Below are 22,428 nucleotides of genomic sequence, written 5' to 3'. Positions count from 1 at the left end.
CAAAACCAAACGGAATCCAGAACAACCCCTCGAAAGGGAAACCGAAAACCCCCTGCGCCCGTAATTTGTCGGTTGCGTCTGGGCTGGGACATAAATACATTACGCCGAGAGGATTGATGGAATTCACCGGGCCGGGTTCTTCGGCTTCGTTCCGCGAAAAGTTTCACGAATTCGTTACGAAAGTTGCGTATCGAACGCCGGCGCTGTAGCCGGCCCGGGAAACTTCTCGTCCGTGGCATAATCCCATCGGACAGTTGTGGAAAACGGTAAAAGTTTCCTCCGCCACCGATTCGCTTAAATTATGTGTATCTTCCGCTTATTCACCTTTGCCTGCGGCCGGGTGTCTCGGCGGGGACAGAGCTAGGTGACAGAGCATCATTTGCATTTTCTTACGCACTCACGGACCGACGGGGTCCTCACTGAAGTCTGATTCGATTCTTTTTTTTTTTGTCAAGTCCTTCGATTCCGCGTGAAGTGTGAAGCAGCTGGTGCTGCAGGTGTTGAAGCATTCTTCAACATCCTCACCGGTGCTAACTTTTGCCGAGAAGGTGCCAACCGCCACGTGGAGCCTGCCGTTGGTGGAGTTTGTTTAGTCTGGACCCGCCGGACCCAAGAAGCTCTCGTGGGGTACTCGTTCAGGATCCGAGGTTCGCATCGAGCCACGGAAACCCGTTCCCCGGCAAGGAGCATTAATTAACGTCTGCGAGCGTAGCCCTGCGGCCGGCTGCAATCGGGTCCCTGAACGGAGCCGCCGTCAGATAATAGCATTAATTAGAATCCTAGGGACACCCGCTCGTCGTCGTTGGTCGTGGCCCTCCGTTTCCGGTGCCATGTCTTATGCGTGTGCACCCGTGCAACCCGTGAAGGAGACAGAAGGATGGTAGAACCCTTTGTCAATTGACGGCCATCGCGGCGGGAGAGTCCCGGAAATGCGTCTGAGTCGGAAGCTGACGGAGACTTCCTGCCAAGGCGGGCCCGCGCCGACTATCGTCCGCCGGTGTGTCTCACGCGAATCGCGAAGAGGAACGCAAACCAACCGCTAATTAGAAGCAAAGTCATCAAGTTTCGGGGGCAGAACTAATGCGGGAAGCGAGTTGGTGGACAATCGGGTGGAATTCAGTTAAAGTTTCGGAACAATCTGGAAGTACCGGCTCAGGAGTTGGTGAAGTTGGTGCCTGGTTGGTCTGACACATCACAGGCTGGCCCAAGTCGCTTATCGGAATCGGCTTGGCTCACAATAACAAACGCGCGTCCCGTGGGTGACGGATTCGGAAATTCCCGAACTGAAACTGGATCGCGACTCAAGAGCTCTGTCTCTCGCTCTCTCTCTCTCTCCTCCTCCGATTCGGTGGAGATTATCGTGGCCTTGGGTTAGTTACTCGAGCGCTGTAACCGACAACTGCACTTGACACTGAGCAGGCACGACCGGGATCGGATTTGTCAACCGGGCTGCCAGTGTTCACGGTTTGCACTATCAATTAGCGACGCTGGCTAATGAAGTGCTGCGGATGTGCGGCCCCCTTGACTGGGTGGAGAGTTTTAAGTTCTACCGCAGAGCGCCAAGGGAACGACAAATAAGCTTTTACGTGGACCCCGGGCGGGGGTCGTTTTACTGTTGGACAAAAACAAACTACGATAGGAAGGTTCCGAGCAGGGTTGCCAGCGAAACCAGCAGCACCGTGTGGGTCGAAAGGGTTCTGAGGGCTCCACTGTCGGGGGCCGCATCTTCGACGAGTGACTTCTTGCAGAACTCGGGCGTCTGCTGGGTGGCGCGCCACTTGTGGTCCTCACGGTGGAACCGGCTCTGCAGGTAGTGGTCCACCAGATCGACATCGGTCTTCTCGAGGGCTGGCTGCCGGGAGAGCACCCACGAGGCCTCTGCGGGACAGAGGCACACACTTAATAAAATCACGAGACAACCGCACCGCACGGAAACCACTTACCCAGATGGTGCGTCGCGTTGAACGGCGTGCAGGAGTAGACGATGGCGTAGCTCGCGTAATCCGTGGCGATTATATCGATCGAAGTATCTGAAACACCAGTCGGTCATGATAAGCAAAGGTCCGTTTCGGTAGCCATTGCGGTCACCAACACACTGGTGACCCGCTCCATCTTGCACTGGCCGCCATTTAGCCGCAGCCACACTTACCGGGATCGGCCGCGCTGGTCGTATTGAAGCGCTCGTAGAACTGCGGGACGCGCGACTCGTGGAACACTCTCGGTTCGGCCTTACCACTGCGATAGATCGGTTTGCCCTCGTCGGTGATTTGGAACGATTGGAGTATCGTGAAGCTGCCCTCCGGCCCAAGCCGGTACTGCATCACCACGCAGTCCTCCTGCTCCGGATCGCTGGGATCGTACAGCCGGCGTATCTCGTACCACTTCCCTGCGAACTGCGTAGCGGAGGCATTAGCGAACGAACGATCAGACGCTCGATCCTCGGTACCTTTTCCTCTTTGAAGGTGTACTGCTCTTCGAACTTTAGGCAAGTCTTGGTGTACAGCACACCGTGAGCCGTGCCCACGGCCGCCGAGAAGCACACCGCCAGAAGCGTCCACGAGGCGATCCGATCCATATTGGCCCGATTGACACCAGGGGAACCTGTGACCTACGAACGTTAGCAGCAGAGGGACGCCAACCGCGAACTGATCGGCGGACACCACGATCCGTCTAATCAGTTTTGCTTTCTCCGTGTGTTGGTGTGTGCGTGCAGTCTCGAAGGGGCCACAGAGCCCACTACTGCAAGAACGGATGCCACTATCGCAGCTTCAGCTGTGTCCGCGTGAGGAGCCGATTTGTGGAGAGTTATTACGACGATGACACATTTCATTGCACCGATCCCGATTCGCCATTTATTTGAATCTACGCTACGAATATTTTGCGATCAAATTACTTGCAATCCCAGCGAACACTTCCGTGTCTAGGAAGCGTCCGATGTCCTAACGGAACTGCGGGATCGCCGGTCAAGACCGGTAGCTTTTGTGGCCCACAAAAATCGCGGCTGAAACTTCCAGCTGAATACACATAGCCACAGCGCTTTAAAATTGTTTCCGTCCGTCCGTCGTTGAAAGTTTCGCAACAGTTTTACTTTCTATCAAAAGCTAATTATCAACCAACTCGCCAGCCGGCCGGTCTGCTGGCGGTGGCCAAAAACTTTCTCCACCAACCCGGCGGCTCTGATTTCATTAACTTTGCGCTCTTTGCTCTCCGAACCGAACTCTCTGTAGGACTTTTCCCGGTCCCGGACCGATGCAGTTCGCGCCGGGATCGGTTTCAGGGTTTTCGCGGTTGCCTCCACTCCGGCGCCGACCAGGTTGGCCGGTCCCGGTCGAGGTGTACTCATAAAAATTAGCCAAAGTCATTAGACGGCTTCAGCAGGCACTGCTCCGGCAGCCTTTCCGGGCCGGGTGGAAAGCTCGCAGCAAAGTAGAAACTTTGGGTGGCCTATCGAGGCCGCTTGAAGGAAGCACACTTTGGTTTGCTACAACTCCAGACTCGCCCAGGTTGGTCAGGGTTGAGAGATCGGAAAGGAATCGATATCGAGCAGTGAAGTAGTTAGAAGGGGTTGTGAGCATTTTTATTAATTTTTACAGTAGTCCCTCTTGAATTGTCGATTGGTGCGTACCTCGGGTGTCTATCAACCGTGCCTTAGGATCGATATTCGCACCTGAAATTGTTGTGGAAAACAGGGTTTTATAAGGTAGCCCAGCAGACTTCGCAGACCCCACACTCACTTCGTTTGGCTCTGCTCGGTGACGCGCATGTCCTGCCGGACGAAGAACTTTTCGATCAACTTATCGACCGTTTCGCTCACGTTCGGGCTGATGGTCCGCTGCTTCGACAGCACCCAGGCGGCTTCAGCCGACTTCTGCTCGGAGATGTTCTTGCAGTAGTAGATCAGCGCAAAGTGATCGTAGTCGGTCTCCAGGATCCAGTAGTTTGAGTTTTTGGGGGCTGCCGGAACGAAGGCGCAATGATCATTTAACACAAGCCCCCTACCGAATCACCGACCGATCGTACTTACGTCCGCCGAATGTGACATTCAGTTTTCCCTGCACCGGAAACTCGTCCGGGAAGCTGACCACCGCCCGGCCGACGCTACACTTCACGGTGGTGTTCGGCAGCCGCTCGCAGCAGTTCTCGACCTTCACCGAGCCGTCCGACTGCGGTGTGTACGTGGCGTACCCGCAGTCACAGTCTTTCTCAAAGTGCTGATCGTAGCGCAGGATCTCGTACCAGCGCCCGTCAACGTACTACGGTAAAGTGAGGCCGGGATTGTAAACGGAGCCGTGCTCTGTTCTGTTCCGCCCCACAACTTACTCGCTCCAAGTCGAAGTATTGAACGATCGGAAGGTTGGCCGGATCGGCGCAAGGTCGATCCACGATCCGCTGTCCGTGGCATGGAAGGGCCACCGATATGAGGGCCACTAACATAACCTTACCCCAGGGGTTCGACATGATCGGCATGATCTGATCGCTAGCGCACACCACAGCAGACTGACTGACGGCCACTTTCGCTGGCCCCATCGACAGGAGGAATCGAAAATAATCTCTGCGTGGCTGTGTTTTTGCTTACTCTGAGTTCGTTTATTTGCTACACACGGCTTCGACTTATCTGCTGATACCACGACCACTACGCTACGCTCTGTTCCGCCACCGTTCTGCCGTTCTATTCGGCGTTTAACGATGTGGTGTCCTCCTCGGACGGGACCGTAATCGGTGGTGGCAGAATAATGCTTTGCGGTATCGCCGGCAGGTCCGGTTCGTTGCCGCAGCTGTGTTCGGGAAAAATGGGAAATTTGTGCTAAGATTTTTGCACTGAATCTCGTGCGTCGATCAGTACGTACAGTTCCTCGGAGTGGTTGGTGCGACGTATGTGGCCCGCTACGAAGAAGGTCGAGCGCAGATAGTTTACCCTTGCGAGCACCTCCGGCTGGTCGGTGAGGTGTGGAGTTCGCGACAGCAGCCAGTAGCCCTCGACCGATTGGTCCGGTCCCAGGAACGGTTGGCACCCGTAGACGATCGTGTAGTTGCTGTAGTCCGTGGCCACGACCCGGTACTCGGCACCGACAGGCAGTGCTGTGGAAGAGATGGCTAGCCTCTTCATTATTCGGTTCGAAGTTGGCTCGGGCCGGCTTACCTTTGCCGGCGTTGATCGTCAGCTTCGCAACGCTACCGGTCGAGTTTGACAGTTCCTCGAAAGCGCCGATATTCGTGAGGGTGACAAAGGTTCCGTTCGATGGATCGTAGCCGCGGGTTTGGATCTCCAGCATACCGACCGGCTCGCTGCTGCGATACGAGGTGGTCACACACTCCAGATCGCGTTCGTGGTTCTGTTCGTACCGCTCCAGCTCGTACCACTTGCCGGTAAACTGCGAAGATGAAACAGATCAGCTGACGCGAATCGAATAAAGGGCCAACAACGACGAGGTGCCGCTTTAACTTCACCTTTCAACGTCGGTCACCCTGGCCAAAGGCAATGTAACTAATGGCACCGTTGACAAAAGATCAGCTCTAATGAGCAAATCCGTTTGCGATCAACAGGCGTCCGGTGGGAGAAAAAACCCACCAAAGCCGGCTCCTAATAAATCAAAACCGTAATACTGAAGTTCAACGAGTCACGGCTTCGGGCTAATGCCTCGATCGCTGGCGCCACGATCGCTGCGAAGTGACGTACAGTTGGACTGTCGTCGGCTCCGTCGTTTGGCTGTCCTCGCGGACGAAAGCGAATTTAGCAGATAAAATGTCGCGAGCCACTGGCGGCGGGTTATGCAAATTTAATGATCAATCGTGGCCTTGACCAGGCCACGTTAATAACACCCGAGGCCCGACGACCGGCACATCCGTGTGCACACGCGACAGGTCATCGTCGTCGTTAGCTGGCTCTTCTCGAGAAGGCATCCAGCCTTCTTCTGTGCGAAAGACCTCGCAGCGGATTTAGGGGACAAAACGGTGCGCTAAGCTAGGCAGCGCTGCTAAGGTCACAGTTGACGATTGCTTTATGGGCACTAAAGTGGAAGGTTGATGCAACATTTCGCGAACACATCCGCAAGCCTAGCGGTTTGTGTTTCCGAAGCGAATTAGGATCCGCTCATCCGTTTCACCAACATGGCACTACACAATTTGGCAACATCTTCCGACGTGCCATGGAAGTAGTCGATGCCATGTCGATGCCTTTCGAACGCTTCAGCGCATGGAGAGTTATGGAAATCGGAATGAGGCTTCCGAAAGGCGGCCTCTGCTATCAGTTACGTAAATACGAAGCCTTAACCGGCACCCAACGGGCCCTCACCGTCCAAGAGCCGAAAGATTATCCAAACGCGACCGCAGACGGGATTATGTAATGATGGCCCTGTTACTTTGTGAATCTTCCCAACATCGTCTTCCCTTTAGCTAGCACGACCGGCGGCTGCGATGTCGTGCGCCCCGAGCATAATTAAGGAAGCAACAGCAAACCCACAACAATCGAGGGCCCACCGATGGACACCGGTGACACAATTATATGCTCCACGGCACGGGAGCAACCGCGCGGACCATCGTAATATTTATGTAATATCCGTGAACGATTCGACCCATTTGGCGTCCCGTTTGTGGTCTCCAGCATGGATTTGTTTTGGTTTTTTTTTCACAGCCACACACAGACCACTAACCCTTGTCCTGAGCAGTCCTGAGCGGTTCCTACTTACGTTTTGCACTTCAAAATTTTCCACCACCGGAAGGCCTTTGGTGGAGAGCGTACAGTTGCCGTCCTTGACTACGTAGCCGTTCGCCAGTCCAATCCAGAGCCACATCGTGAGGGCCACGGCGTGAAGCTTTGCCATCTTAGCACGTGTGTTGTGGTCACTTAACACTTTGGGTTAAACTCGGGTCAAGCAAAGACGATGCGTTCCGCTTGGATTCCGCCGGAGAACTGCGGATCTCTCGGTGAAATCATCTGCTTAAGATTCAAACTCCGCTTCCGAACGGCCACCGCTTTTCTCCGCGCGCCTTTCTTCGCGATCGGCTCGTTTGCTCGATTCTCGATCGAGCCCTTTGGGGCGCTCGGCGCATTGCATAACCTCAGGAGTTAACCGGAGTCAATCGCCCAATTTTAGATCACTTTCATGAGGCTTCTCAATGAGTAGTTTTTATTAGATGTTTGTTTTTTTTTTAAGCATACAAAACGATTAATTTGAATGAGTCACGGTCTAATTTATTGTCTGCGTTTAACAGTAAAAAGATTTTATTTTATTGGGCGCTCAACATAATCCACTTCAGTTTTAAAGGATGAAACCTTCGGAGGTATTTTCGGCCATTTTGTATCCGTGAATAATTTGCGTTTGCCAATACTTATGACCATTTGGTCAAACCATTTGGTCACCCATTTGACCATTTGGTCAAACCGAATCCGCAGCCGGCAGCCATTGGCGTTTGCGTCGTTTATTTCCGCACCTAAAAAACCGTAGGCATTAGCGCGGTGCAAGAAAACCGACCGAACTCGCGGCAGCCAAACTTACGCCTCAGCAAAGTGTTCCGTAACAATCAGCTCACCGGCCTCGATGCCGCTCTGCTCCTTGACCGTGAAAATCCGCTCCTGTAGGGCCTCCGGCAGGGATGGCGTGCGCGACAGCAACCAGAAGTACTCTGTGGGGGAGTTGGGGAGAAGGACAAAGCGGCGCAAGATGAAAAGGGAAACCTACCGCGGAAACCTGACCGGAAGCCGGCGTGACTTGCACTCCGAAATGCACCACTCTCTTACCGGTCGATCGATCTTGGCCGACGGGCTCGCAGCTCCAGACCATCGAATAGTTCTCGTAATCCGTATCCAGCACCCAATAGTTCGACCTATCGTTGGCTGGCGAAACAAACCGATGGCGGCGGCGGTAAGGCGAGATCTTGCCCCGAGGTTTGCAAAAACTTACGTGCTCCGTAGAACGATACGTTCAGCTTGGCCTGGAGGACTGCCGTCTCCGGGAAGCTGATGACCGCCCGACCGTCCACCGCGTACAGGAGCCCATCGGACAGGCGGATGGCCGTGTTGAACACCCGGATCGACCCGTCCTCACGCAGACTGTACTCGGCCGTTACACAGTCGGTGTTTTGCTCGAAAGCCGCCTCGTAGTGCTCCAGGTCGTACCACAGGCCCAGATACTGTGTTGTGGGGTTCGATACGGGCACGTGACGTGAATGTTTAATTAGCACGAGACCGGTCCGGTCGTGATTACCTTCTCTACTTGGAAGTCCTGCACGACCTCCAGCGTCCGGCAGGGCCGATCGAAGAACGTTCCCTGGACCGAGCCCAGCCCGACGCTCAGGGCGCCCAGCAAACAGAGGTAATACCGATACATTTCACTGCCGGGCCGTTTGGTGAAGGCCCAAATCTTCACTACTGAACGCCCCGAACCCATCCACAGCCCTATTTATATCACATTTGCATAGATAACAGGCGTAGTTGGATGCTGAGCGCTACAACTGCGAGATAACCGAAATCATTTTCGACATCAGGACGGCCACCCCGGACACTGGATGATTAAACGGCACAACATTGGCCGTTCATCATGTCCGACTTTCAGGCCTCAATGGTGGAAAGAGAGACAGAAAGCAAGATAACAACAGAGAGAGAGAGAATAACGACGTTTTATGGGCCGAGTCACGGCGCGTACCACAACAAACCCCTGAAGCCCCGAAAATTGAAATATTATTCAACCGGAATCAAATCACGTGGCACGAGAGATGGAGAGCGGCCCCGTGGGAAGCACCTGGGCGATAAGGCGCTCCGTGTTACATACCTTATCGGAGGTATGGGCCCGTTGCGCCCGTTTCGGAAGCAATTTTACGGTCCACCGACAGCGACAGGAAACTCATCTTCGGAGCTACAAGCGGTACCGGCATTTCGGCACAATGGAGGCATAAAACAGGTCCACCGTGAGGTGGCGTGTTTACAAGAGGCAATTGGCGGCGATGTGTTTAGATTCTAATCTCTCACACAGTATCGCGTTTTCTGGCGCTATCGACCAAAGATACCCCGGCAGTCGGAGTTCACAGATAGTCGGCAGAGCCTCTATAAAATCAATCGTCCGGGGGTCTGCAACTGGACCGCTTGAGTCATGGAAGGTGTCGTGGTCAGCGTGCTTCTGCTGCTGTTGATCGGGCTGACTTCGGCCGGCGTCGTCTACGATCGTCCCTGCCGGACGGAGATCGAAGCGCAGCAGTACTTCTCGCTCGAAGCGTACCTCGGCAAGTGGTACGAGCTGCAGCGTTACCGGACCGAGTACGAACTGAATTACGAGTGCATCCAGGTGACGTATGCCGCGAACAACGATGACACGGTGACGGTAACGAACAACGGATACCACTTATTCTACGACTCAATCTGGAGCCTGATCGGCCGGGCCGTACTATCGTTCCCGGATGAACCAGTCATCGAAGGCAAGCTGAATGTTACGTACGATGGCGAGCGTAAGTATTGGGCACTATGAGAGCCCTTTCCCTGGTCCGCTAACCGGGAGTCCGCCGTCCGACAGAGACCAACTACTGGATCCTGGAAACGGACTACCATTCGTACTCGCTGGCCTGGACCTGCCAGGACCTGGCGGGGAACCGTTCGGAGGAGAGCTTCTGGTTGCTGTCGCGCACCCCGACACTCACCAGCGACCGTGACGCCCTGTTTCGGATCAACAGCATTATGAGGCGTTACATGGACCGGGAAGAGATTCGCTTTACTGAGCAGATTGACCTCCGGTAAGGGGTGGCGGAAGTGTGGGGTCGTGCCTCGGGTCGCTGATGTATCTTGTTGTCCACAGGTGTCCAGTGTTTTGAATCGAACAGTTCCGCAGTGACGTCACGAAATAATATCCAACAACCCGCTGGGAACACAAATGACGTCTAGCTTTTCTTAGTACGAACGGGGGCACCTGCAGAAATAGGCCAATAGGCCAAAGCATTGTACTTACAGGATGGGGTCTTGGAAGGGGGGTTAGGAAACTCACCTAGCGTCCGAATGGTTCGGGACCTCAAACTTGGTTTCGTCGGCGTACTTTTTGACGAGTGCATCCACGTGCCGTACAACAGCTTCGTCCTTCGAGAAGGTCGGCTGGCGGGAGTAGACCCAGAATCCAACTACGTCGGGCGGAAGAAGAGATTCACTACCATGCACAGTCCGCTTATTCGCTTGGTTACGTACCAACATTCTTCGCTGGGTCTTTGTAGTACGGTTCACAGGACCACACGAGCGAGTAGGACGTGTAGTCCGTGTCCACCACCCAGTAGTTGCTCCGATCGGGCTCTGTCGAAGTGAAGAGTGTGTTGAGTGTTGTTAAATTCACCCCAGATCAGTCGGCAGACTCTCTCCCTTCCAACTCACTGGCACCGAAGAAGGCAACGTTCAGCTTGCCCTGAGGAACCGGCTCGTCCGGAAACGACAGGACCCCGGTGCCCGTCGCCACTACCTCGCTACTGTTGGCCAAGTTGTACGCTCCGTTCTTAATGGAGAAGCTACCGTCCGCCTGCTGTTGGTACTCGGCCACCACACAGTCTAAGCCTTGCTCGTAGTCCTGCTCGTACCGTTTGATTTCGTACCAGCGACCCTGGTAATCTTTGAACGAGAAGCCTTGCTTCACGGTCACATTCTGGGGACACTCGGAGTCCGAAAGCAGCCCACTGGTGGCGGTGCTGAGAAGCGCCAAAATGGCGAACAGCAGCAGAGATAACATTTTGGGAACCTACTCGCGAGGCGATCAACCACAAGACTGGTCTCTGGCTCGCGCTCGTAGCGATCGGTTGCCAGTATCATGTTTACATTCGGCGGTCAGCAAACACGAGCTACCGCCCGCACCGCCCGATCACCGGGTTTGGAATTGATAACCTTCGCTAGACGTATGGCACGGCTGACAGATAATAACTACACCAAATGGGGGGGAAATGAACAAGAAATCGAAAGTTTCCCGCTTGAGGTCACTGACTTGGCGCGAGGTCCTAGAACATACATTGCAGGTGGCAGACGTAAAGGTCACACTGAATGCCATCACGTTGGTGTTCCATGTACCTTGCGAAGCTGTTGATGTCGTGCCGATCGGCTAAACGTTTTCCCGATTTCTACGCTTTCTCCATTCGACGTACTAATGTTTGATTTAGTAATTTATTTTATATTCGCTCATCGGTCTGGCAGCTACGCCTAAATGCACGCAACCAGCACTCACACTTCAAGCAAAAATGCCCCTAAATCCAGGCAACGCGATTAACGCCTGATCACCAAATTCGCTTGTGAACAAATAAAAGTAGAATCCAGCGACAATCGCACTATTTACTCACACTGCGGGAACGCGGTCACTTCAGGATCGACCGTACAGCAACTGAAAAGGGTGCGCAGGATATTAGAACCATTTGCCTCGTACAGTGCCTCTGGACCACTTACAATTGCTCGTCCTGGTTGGTGGTTCGCAGGTCCGCCTCGTTGAGATACAGATCGATGTACTGCTGCGCTTGGGTGGCCGATGCTGCCGGCAGCTGAGGTGTTCGAGACAAAACCCAGGCACTTTCGGAGCGCAGAGTCGGCCCCACGTTGAAGCAACTCCAGACAACGGCGAAGGTATCGTAGTCCGTTCCTAGCACCCAGTAGTCGGCCGCCCGGTCCGTGCCAGCTGCGATGAAGAGACGGATACGCGCCGACGCATTAGAGGCTGGGGACGGGAATTCTGCCGTGCGCTACTTACTGACAGCAAAGGTGACGTTTAGCTTGGCCTCCAGCGGTGACTCATCGGGGAAGGCCAAGACGGCACGGCCAACGTCGGAAAAGCGTACCTGCGCCGGAGGGACTACCATCGAGTTGAAGACGCGGACGCTGTCATCGTCGTTCAGGGAGTACTCGGCCGTCACGCACTCGCCATTTTGCTGGAACACTAGCTCGTAGCGGCGCATTTCGTACCACAGGCCGAGATATCGGGCGACGTCAAAATTCAGAACGACCGGGTTATCTGGGCAGGAACCAACCGAGACGATCTGTCCGCTGGCCAACTCCGCCACCAGGCCAAGGACGAGGACGGCAGCAAGCAATTGAACGGTGCGCATGGTAGTGCCCTCGAGTGACTTCGTTGATCTATCGAGTCTTTCCCATGCCGGCTCGATATTTATAAGACTGTAGGACCTAATCGTTCCTGAGCACCTGTCCAGGAAGTGATATCTGCGGTGTTGATAAGCAACAGCGACAGCAAGGCCCAATCGGGAGCGATCTATCGGTTTGTAGAATGTCCCACATTGCTTCCTGCGAATCTTATGTCAGCTGCTGCCTCGCGCCTTATCAGCCCAATGGTTCCGTTTTTCCGGTGTCACTCTGCTCGATCGTGCGTGAAGCGGAGATAGGAACCTAAACACGATACGGCAAGACAGTTAAATGTTTTACGACAGTGAAAGGATAATAAAATGATAAACTTAGGCGGTTTGTTATTAAAATAATGCCGTATACTGGGTTGTTCAGTAAGTTTTGCGGCTCAACAACAGAGGACGCTGCTACTAGCCCAAATCTATTTTGTTCTGTTGGTACACTCTTTTTATGAACGTACTGTATGTGAAGTTTCATTTCAATCTGTCAATCCATTCTTCGTTTATCAAACTATTCTCTTAGTATCGACGTGAAAATGTATTTTTATAAAGGAAAAATCAAGTATCGCGCAGTGATTACATTTTTAGTTTTCGAATCGGCCATGGAATCGGCCATCAGTTTTTTTTAGTTTTTCATCACGACAATGCCTCGTGTCATAAGATCTATGACAAACTCTCTATGACTATGACAAAAATACATGAATAACAATTCGAATTCTGGTAGCATCCACCGTATTCAATAGATTGGCCCTTAGCTATTTCCATCTGTTTCTAGACCTTAAGACATCATGCATGGAAAAAGATTTTCATCAAATGTTGAGGTAATAACAACAGCGGAACCGTATTTTGCAGCCCTTCCAGATTATCTCTGGATCATCACATGGAGTACATAAATTGGAATCTGAGTTGTGGGATGACCTCAGTACTACCAAAATTCGCTTTGTAACCACCATTTCAACGAATAAACGCCAATAAGTGCACGGTCGATTGATTGCTTCAGGAAGTGTGTAATATTTATTTACGGAACTAATAAAAGTAGATTCCAGCGACAATCACACCTTTTACCAACACTGCGGGAACGCGGTCACTTCGGGATCGACCGTACAGCAACTGAAAAGGGTGCGCAGGATATTAGAACCATTTGCCTCGTAAAGTGCTGCGGGGCTACTTACAATTGCTCGTCCTGGTTGGTGGTTCGCAGGTCCGCCTCGTTGAGATACAGATCGATGTACTGTTGCGCTTGGGTGGCCGATGCTGTCGGCAACTGAGGCGTTCGTGACAAAATCCAGGCACTTTCGGCGCGCAGAGTCGGGCCCACCGCTAAGCAACTCCAGACAACGGCAAAGGTATCGTAGTCCGTTCCTAGCACCCAGTAGTCGGCCACCCGGTCCATACCTGCTGCGACGAAGAGACGGATACGCGCGGACGCACTAGAGGCTGGTGAAGGGATTTCTTCCGTGCGCTACTTACTGATAGCAAAGGTGACGTTTAGCTTGGCCTCAAGCGGTGTCTCATCCGGGAAGGCCACAACGGCACGGCCCACGTCGGACAAGCGTATCTGCGACGGAGGGAGCAACAGCGAGTTGAAGACGCGGACACTACTATCCTCGTTCAGAGAGTACTCGGCCGATACGCATGCGCCATCTTGCTGGAACACTTGCTCGTAGCGGCGCGTTTCGTACCACAGGCCGAGATACCGGGCGACATCAAAATTCAGGACAACCGGATTATCCGGGCAGGAACCGACCGAGACGATCTGTCCACTGGCCAACTCCGCCACCAAGCAAAGGACGACGATGACAGCAAGCAATTGAACGGTGCGCATGGTAGTAGACCTGTGTACCGTCGAGTGACTTCGTTGATTTATCGAGTTCGATATTTATAAGAATGTAGGATCTGAGCGTTATTGCACCTGCCCAGGTTGCGATATCTGCGGTGTTGATAAGCAACATGGCAGCGACACCAACGCCCTATCTGGGGCGATCTATCGGTTTGTAAAATCTCCCACATTGCCTCCCTCGAATCTTATGTCAGCTGCTGCCTTGCCCCTTATCGGCCCAATGGTTCCGTTTTTCCGGTGTCACTCTGCTCGATCGTGCGTGAAGCGGAGATAGGAACTTACATACAATACGGCAAGACATCTGGTTCTTCAGCTCCGAAAGGAGTTCATGTCCAGAAATCGGCCAAGAAGGTGTTGGCATCAGTTTTTTTCAGTTTTTCATCAAGACAATGCCTCGTGTCATAAGATCTGTGACAAACTCTCTATGACTTTGACAAAAATCTTTGAATTAATCTTCGAATTCTTGTAGCATCCACCGTATGCAACAGGTTGGCTCTTAGCCACTTCCATCTATTTCTAGACCTAAGAACATCATCAAATGTTGAGATAATGACAACAGCGGAACCGTATTTTGCAGCCTTTCCAGATTACCTCTGGATCATCACACGGATTACATAAATTGGAATCTGAGTTCTGGGATGACCCCAGCACTACCCAAATTAGTTTTGTAACCACCACTCGAGGAATAAACGGCAACAACTGTAAGGTCAATTGATTGTTTCAGGAAGTGTGTGATTTTTATTCATGGAACAAATAAAAGTAGATTCCAACGACAATCGCACTATTTACTCACACTGCGGGAATGCGGTTACTTCAGGATCCACCGTACAGCAACTGAAAAGGGAGCCAGGTCTTAGAACCATTTGCCTCGTACAGTGCCTCTGGACCACTTACAATTGCTCGTCCTGGTTGGTGGTTCGCAGGTCCGCCTCGTTGAGATACAGATCGATGTACTGCTGCACTTGGGTGGCCGATGCTGCTGGCATCTGAGGCGTTCGTGACAAAATCCAGGCACTGTCGGACCGCATAGTTGGCCCCACGTTGAAGCAGCTCCAGACAACGGCGTAGGTGTCGTAGTCCGTGGCCAGCACAAAGTAGTTTGTTCGGTCCGAGTTAGCTGCGATGAAGGGGCGCACACGTGCGGACACGTTAGAAGCTGGGGAACCGTGGATAGGGTATCTTCCGCGTGGTACTTACTGAGAGGAAAGCTGACGTTTAGCTTGGCCTCAAGCGGTGATCGATCGGGGAAGGCCAGAACGGCACGGCCCAATTCGGACAAGCGTACTTGGGAGGGAGGGACCACCATCGAGTTGAAGACCCGAACACTGCCATCCTCGTTCAAGGAGTACTCGGGCGTCATGCACTCGCCATTTTGCTGGAACACTTGCTCGTAGCGACGCGTTTCGTACCACAGGCCGAGATACCGGGCAACGTCAAAATTCACGACGACCGGATTATCCGGGCAGGAACCGAACGAGACGATCTGTCCACTGGCCAACTCTGCCACCAGGCCAAGGACGAGGACGGCAGCAAGCAATTGAACGGTGCGCATGGTAGTGCCCTCGAGTGACTTCGTTGATCTATCGAGTCTTTCCCACGCCGGTTCGATATTTATAAGGCTCTAAAATCTTAACGTTATGGCACCTGCTCAGGAAGTGATATCTGCGGTGTTGATAAGCACAGCAGCGACAACAAGGCCCTATCTGGTGATCAATCGGTGCGTAGAATGTTCCACATTGTCTCCCGCGAATCTTATGTCAGCTGCTGCCTCGCGCTTTATCAGCCCAACGGTTCCGTTTTTCCGGTGTCACTCTGCTCGATCGTGCGTGAAGCGGAGATAGGAGTTCGACGACGCACCTTGATTAGTAAATTGTGAAAATACTCCACAAAACTCTAATGTAAAAGAACATTTTCTTCAATTTTGTTCACTTCTTTACTGACGAAAGCTTTCGTAGTGACGTAATTTTATGTACAAAAATTAATCGTCTACGGCCAAGTCCAAGTTCTTCTAAGATTAAAACAAAAATTAACCGTCTAATCGTTTGATTATTTGTCAATTTATCAAATTTATCAAATGGAGTTGAATCTTTCTTTCTTCATTCGCCTGTTTGGGGTAGATTTTGAGGTTCGAAAAAGGAATTTTGTTATTAAATGATTATAAACAGTAACAAAAAAACCAACGATGAAATCAATCAGTTACAGTTCGACCGACCACATATCGATCGATGCGATCGGCCACACTTTTTAACGACAAAAAACGGAACATTATGTCGGTGCGATAACCATTTCATCTTGTAGTTAATGCGTTATCGTTTTGGCTTGCAGACTGCACCCAAACGGGGGCACGTGTTTGCCCGATAACACGCACATGTGTGCCCTGTAAAACAATCAAAACAAACCACATTCGCCATTGTGTGATTACTCTTTATCAGTATTTTCGACAGGAACAACGCCACCGATACGTAGGCCGTTGGGCCGTAAGGGTTACTGTGGGATTGGTGATTGCGCCTGCACGTTATGCAAACCGCGTGACGCTCTTTGAACGATCGACTTCGCGCGGTCCCCGGATTTAAACGCGTCGAAAGGACACTGCAAACAGTAGGTTTTGGCAACTGTTTTAAGCTGTTCGGAAAACAAACGCTCCGATGGAACAATCGGGAACGGAAGGGCAGCACATTACGTAGGGGTTACATTGAAATGCAGGTTAAACAAACCAATAGTCGAGTGTATTAATGGCAGAAAGGGCGAAACACCAAATTACGTGCACGTGCAACATAAATTATGCCCTCTTCTTTACATTACGCAAAAACCTGTAGCGTGTTTTCCTGTTTGATTGGGTTGGGAAATTCAATAAATTTTCACCAATAAAGAGGCAAAAAGGAAACATACCGCGCACTCGACTGCCATTGTCGAATATATTCCCACGCACTTCGATGGAGCGACGCAGAAAAGGGAGCTCTCTCTCTCTCATTTGCGCCCTCCGAATGTCCTGATTACACGGCGACCAAATTTCGACCGAATATGATTTCGATTAAGGTTCGCCTGTGCGACCCCGCGGGCCGAACACAACAACCCACTTTTCCCGGCCATTCCTTTGTTCAATCGAAAGTGTTAATGTACACGAAAATTTAATTGAATTCCTCATTGTGCGTCGCATACGGCACTGTGTTCCATTCAGGGTTTTGAGCGCCAAAAACACACACAATCCCATTCTGGGAACTGTGCACTATTGTTTCGGGCCTTGGGTGCTCGAAATGAGCACTTGCGTTTTGCGTTCCATTCGCGGCGAATTGCTGGCCGTTTCCGATTTTTGAAGTGGGCGAGTGGGTGAAACATTTGATTCGCCATCATTAACGGCACATCCTGTGCCTCACCATCCGTCGAAAAGCCGAGGTCGAGGCCATCGTTTTTTGTTGTTCGGTTTTCTTTCTCCAGCCAGGTGGCCAGAGTCGGAACAGGGTCGAATGCACTAATTAGCGCCACAATTTCAGCGCCGATTTCAACGCCGAGCTCCGGACGTCGGAACCCTCAACTACTGCCGGGTTGGTATGGTGGCCTGGTAAGAAAACGGATTTTTCTGGCATCGCAAAAAAGGGGCAATGTTGCCAGCATATCTTTTAAGTGTTCGTTTTGGCCGGGATCATGATCGCGAATGATGGAAAAATAATCCCTTTGACGGTGAGTTTTTTTAGGAGTTACTTATTTTCTTGTTTCAAAAAAGAACTTTGAAAAGCACTTTAAATGAAATATATTTTAATCATAAAGTTTGCCATTATGCGCGAAACACAATGCCGCTCCGATGGCCGCCGCGGGATCTATGGAAACAGTCGATTCTGATAGGATAATTTTCAATTACTTTTTTGCACATTTTGGATGATACCTCGGCCATAACTTGGCGAATGTTATTTTGCAAATCCTCCAAAGTTGCACGCTTGTCAGCGTAAACACGATCTTTTGCGTAGCCCCACAAGAAAAAGTAGATCGGTGTCGCAATCGCTTGATCTTGGTGGCCCATTGACGTCACCAAAACGCGAAATTATGCGCCCATCAAAAATCTCGCTCGATCTTCTAAGTCCTCATCTCCAATTACAAGTCAAGAAAATTTGTTTCCATCTGACGGTAGCACTCGGAATTGACGATACTGTTCCTCCCTTCGTCGTATTAAAAAAATAGGGTCCTTTGAATAGGGTCCCTCCGTTTTTTGGAGTAAATTTTAATAATTTGGACACGTTGTTCTATTGTCAAACGATTCATTTTCTAAAACGGTAGACATTGCAACTAAAAGATCGACTCAGTAGTAGGTCCGTTTCTTTCCGTGTAGGTGGTGGTGGTGTTGTGTCCCCAATTCACCCACCGGCACCGGTAACAAAAGTCAGAACAGCAGCCATTTGGTTTTCATCAGTATTATTGTTTTCAATTTTATTAATTCACTTTTCCGCTAGTTTTCTACACGATATTTATTCGGTTGCCACGTTCTGCCACGCTGTGTCGTTATTGTTTATCGGCAAGAGAAGGTGATTGATTGATTTTTGACTGAAGATGATTGATTCGGTTACGCCGCTGCTCGGTTAGTGACACACTGGGCGGCGCGCAGAGCTCGTTCGCAATTTTGTATCTATACAGAGTTTCTAGGAGTTTTGTTTGAACTTGTTTTGCACATTAGTTCGATCGCCTCGTTTGACTCAATTCTTGCTCTCGGTCCTACGGTCCTAGAGAGGGTTTCTATTTACAAAAAGGTTTCCCTGTGCACAACGCGCGATCGGCTCACGATCGGAGACTCACGAACACTCTAGGTTTTCCACCCATTTCCGGCGTTTTTGGTTTTGTCGTGGTTTTCCTGTGCTCTCTGCCTGTGTGTTTGGTCGATCGACGACGATGGTTTACATTGGTTGTGGTTTACAGTTTACGCTTCGCCTTTTCCTACTCTCTAAAGTGATATGGTAATCTTGCGCATCAATGTGTGTCTGTTTCCGAGTGTTGTCCTGACCCTGACTTCTGCTCTCTCTCTCTCTCTCTCTCTCTCTATTCTAACCAGTCGAACACTCCAACTCTACACTACTGTCAGTTCTCGTAAAGGAGTGGAGAACCAGGTACAGAGATTGAAGACTTGGGAAGAAGCATCCACGACCGCTGCAAGGCAGATCTTCAACAGTGGCCACCACACCAAACCGGGGGACGGGGCCCTAATGGCCGGTTTTCGTCAGGGACGGGAACCGGAATTGACGAGAGAGACGGATGGGGATAGGGAAGCTCTTCCCATTGATTGGTTGCCTCTCGGCACAACAGTTACGCGGGGGGTTTTTAATTTACTTCATTTTATTTCACGTCACTACTGACTAATCACTGTACAACACGTCATTGTCGCCATATTTACATGTTCCATCTATCGTTGCTGTGACTCCGCGCGGGCCCTCGCGCTATTTACAGGACCTGGCGCTCCCGTCCTCTCTCTTTGCGTCGCGATCTCAACCACCCAACTTCTGAAGGCTTCTTGTTTCCGACTCGCCGCCCCTGTAAAGCATCGTGGGCTGAAAAGTTCCAGCCCTAATCCATAAATAGCACTAGTCACATAAATAGCATAAATAGCACTAGTAAATAGCACAATAGCATTCATCGCTTTTTCAGTTAGTACAAATCACCAAAAGTAAGCTGTTGAAATTTCATGATATGAGTTTGAGAGTGATGCTAAAATTGACACTTTTTTTTCGAATGTTCAAAACAATGCATCAAACACAACTTCGTGTTTTCACGTTACACTGCTTCTTGATGGGACAAATGCCATTCAAACGAAGCGATGGATGGAAACGTGTTATTACTACGTCCAAATGAGGCCAGAAAACATAAGAAAATCCACAAAATCGGTTTTGAATGATCGAAAAGTGAAGTTGCGTCAGTTAGCTGACATTGTAAAGATATCAAATCAATTGCATTAACATTTGACTATGCTCTGTTCAGAGTAGGTGCCGTGTTTGCTCACTGTTGACCCAAAACCACGAACGTGTTGATAATTTTGGTCAGTGAATGCTCATCGAATCTCACCCAAATGAAGAAGTTATCCCACAAAACTGTGGCATATTTTGAATGGGAAAGGACAATTCGATCTATAAAAGAGGTATGAAATGTTAGGGCGGTGCTCGAAGGATTGCATGTGGCATGTGTCTTTAAGAAGATCACGTTGAAGAAAGAATTCAACTTTAAACAAACAAAAAACGCGTTTGCTTAGGCTCGGGATTTTTCAGCCCATGTGTTAGGAGGGGTCAGACTAAAAAGTGGCGCTGCATCGAAGATGGCGTCGCCCAAATTACACGTTTCCACTTTGCGCGAACGGAAACGAAGAAATAAAACCCAAACAATGAGAACGCCCCACCAAAAGGCGTGGCCTATCAAAGGGTAAGAGGGGAGGGGGGATGGGTACGCAATTTTCCCCACACACAAGCACGCACGTACGCAGAAGTGCTGAAAGGGCCCACCCTTTTGATGGGGCGGCTCAGCAGTAGAGTGCTCGGGCGTACTCAACAACGGCCACCTCAACCGAAACGGATACGGTCGTAAACGTTGTCATTACCGCCGTCGCCACTCGGACCTCCGGACCCCTCGGCCCGGAGGCCTGTCGTGTTTTGCACAATTGTTCCATTTTTTCGGCGGCGGCGAACCATTAGCTGAGTGCTCGACGACGACGACGCGGATTGGTGGCCGAAAACGCCAGGTCCGGATCTCTCGGACAGCGATGAGCCCATCACCGGCGCGGCGTGATGGATGATGGATGTCTGTCGCAAGGGGAATCGTGTAATTACATGTTGGGCTTCAGGATGATTGGGGTCCACAAAACCGTGCGCGAGAGAGAGGACGACACCACCGGCCATCCTTGGTTCCTGATTCCGCCGTTCTATTGTTTGCGTGCTGCGCCACGGACCCAGAGATGGCGACGTCGTATTCACAGGATTACAACCACACGAGTAGAGAGCGACACGAATGTGTGTGTGCACGTTGGGGGGGGGTTCCAAAGCAAAAAACGGGGAACGCGACGGAATCAAAAAGGATGACGACAAACGCCGACGCCTTCCGAGAGGTGTCTGCTCTATGTACAACACGACTACCACTTAAGGGGCCCGCGGCCCGTCTAAGACCCTCACGAGATTCTCTCTCCCTCTGTCTCTCTGTCTCTCTCTTTGTAGGATACCTGGACTGTGCTCATTTGTTGTACAGTTGTTGCTACTTTAAAGGGGTCTCTTTGTTCGTCACCACGGCACGTGGTCTGTTCGAAACTGTTCACGACATTTGAATTACCGTATTTTTCCGTGTATAACGCGCACTTTTTTCCCAATTTTTTTAGCTCTAAAATCTGGGTGCGCGTTATACAAGGGTAGTAAACATTTTGTCTCCTCCAAGCATACAAATGTGCCCTTTTAGGTACATGTTCTATAGTATTATTGAATAAATTATAAAATGAAACACTTGTTAGGAATATAATTATCCATACAATATCGTTTTTAAGTCATGGCAGGGAGTTAAAACAGAAGTTGTTGTGAAATCATTTAAAAAATGTGGCATCAGCATGGATCTGAAGATGTCGCAATTTATGAGGACTCTTCAGAGAGTGACAATGAGGAGTACATTGAACAGCAATTGGAGAATATCAATTTGTCAGACAGCAGTGAATCTGAGTTTGAAGATTATTCCGAAATATAAAATACTAGTATGTCTTTTGCAATGTATACGCATTTTATCTTTAGTCTACTTTAGAATATTTATAGAGTATTTAGAGTAATACATTATTATCATTTGATATTTGTTGGATATCACATATCTGAAAAATGTAAAGTAAAAAATTTCTTTTCCAATTTTGTTCTCGTAAAATATGGGTGCGCGTTATACACGGGTGCGCGTTATACACGGAAAAATACGGTATCTCGCGGGCTACGTATATTCAATTTTCGATTTCCGCAATGCGTCCGGCACTCTTAATTTCGTGTTTCACATCAAATTTGATACAGGTTCTTAGCCATCCTTTTTTATTGAAGAGACAAAAAATCGAAGATGAGCCAAAATACGTCGAAGCAAAACAGTTGTCAAAAATTAACTAATTACTCAAAATGGCCAAACTTTTCACCATCAGTAATAAGACATGAGTAGCAACAAAGTTTTCGGAAGTTCGGAACAAAAAATTCTCGGAAGTTTAAATGTCGCGAAAGTGTTTGAACAGACCACGGACATTGTTGTTGCTGTGCGGTTGTTGGGTTGCTGCCCAAGGAAAGCTCTCACGGTGTCTGTTAGTTTGACCAGTCTAATACACTACCACTAGCGCTGTACAATCGGTCGGTCTCGGACATCTCTTAGGGTCCCCTATGCTCTGGATCGGTCTCTGGACACCAAACGAGGAGGTCCAGGATTCGGATCCGGATGTCTACTAAAATTAAAATCACATTCTGGGGGGGCGCTCCACGTATCTTAAGTCCTACACTCCTCTCCTCCAATTCCACTCCTCCGGCCCTCTGTCACTCTACACATCCTTA

The 22,428-nt window shown here is 50.5% G+C and overlaps 4 protein-coding genes across 4 annotated transcripts; all 4 read right to left on the bottom strand.

The window, feature by feature from the left end:
• Positions 1-1,575: 1,575 nt before the first annotated feature.
• LOC131211134 (apolipoprotein D-like) lies at positions 1,576-2,628 on the bottom strand. The gene is made up of 4 exons (XM_058204498.1): positions 2,447-2,628; positions 2,150-2,393; positions 1,944-2,030; positions 1,576-1,878 (listed from the first exon to the last, which is right to left on the bottom strand). The coding sequence occupies exons 1-4, from the start codon at positions 2,573-2,575 to the stop codon at positions 1,631-1,633; spliced, it is 708 nt and encodes a 235-aa protein (XP_058060481.1). The 5' UTR covers positions 2,576-2,628; the 3' UTR covers positions 1,576-1,630.
• Positions 2,629-3,550: 922 nt separating this feature from the next.
• On the bottom strand, positions 3,551-13,900 carry LOC131207085 (uncharacterized). The gene is made up of 23 exons (XM_058199694.1): positions 13,546-13,900; positions 13,248-13,473; positions 13,145-13,185; positions 11,691-11,951; positions 11,393-11,618; positions 11,290-11,330; positions 10,965-11,032; positions 10,343-10,700; positions 10,163-10,264; positions 9,969-10,098; positions 9,886-9,893; positions 8,205-8,395; positions 7,902-8,130; positions 7,739-7,834; positions 7,531-7,623; positions 6,687-6,850; positions 5,141-5,372; positions 4,844-5,079; positions 4,577-4,775; positions 4,321-4,517; positions 4,025-4,253; positions 3,735-3,954; positions 3,551-3,667 (listed from the first exon to the last, which is right to left on the bottom strand). Exons 1-23 carry the CDS (start codon positions 13,898-13,900, stop codon positions 3,649-3,651), a joined length of 3,921 nt encoding a protein of 1,306 aa, XP_058055677.1. The 3' UTR covers positions 3,551-3,648.
• Positions 4,581-6,850, bottom strand: LOC131211135 (outer membrane lipoprotein Blc-like). The gene is made up of 4 exons (XM_058204499.1): positions 6,687-6,850; positions 5,141-5,372; positions 4,848-5,079; positions 4,581-4,775 (listed from the first exon to the last, which is right to left on the bottom strand). Exons 1-4 carry the CDS (start codon positions 6,819-6,821, stop codon positions 4,670-4,672), a joined length of 705 nt encoding a protein of 234 aa, XP_058060482.1. The 5' UTR covers positions 6,822-6,850; the 3' UTR covers positions 4,581-4,669.
• An 800-nt stretch (positions 13,901-14,700) lies between the features above and the next one.
• Positions 14,701-15,467, bottom strand: LOC131211137 (apolipoprotein D-like). The gene is made up of 3 exons (XM_058204500.1): positions 15,113-15,467; positions 14,810-15,032; positions 14,701-14,749 (listed from the first exon to the last, which is right to left on the bottom strand). Exons 1-3 carry the CDS (start codon positions 15,465-15,467, stop codon positions 14,701-14,703), a joined length of 627 nt encoding a protein of 208 aa, XP_058060483.1.
• Positions 15,468-22,428: the final 6,961 nt, after the last annotated feature.

This window comes from Anopheles bellator, chromosome 2, assembly GCF_943735745.2.
Source record: "Anopheles bellator chromosome 2, idAnoBellAS_SP24_06.2, whole genome shotgun sequence".
NCBI lineage: Eukaryota > Metazoa > Arthropoda > Insecta > Diptera > Culicidae > Anopheles > Anopheles bellator.
This window is presented reverse-complemented; position numbering and strand designations above follow the sequence as displayed.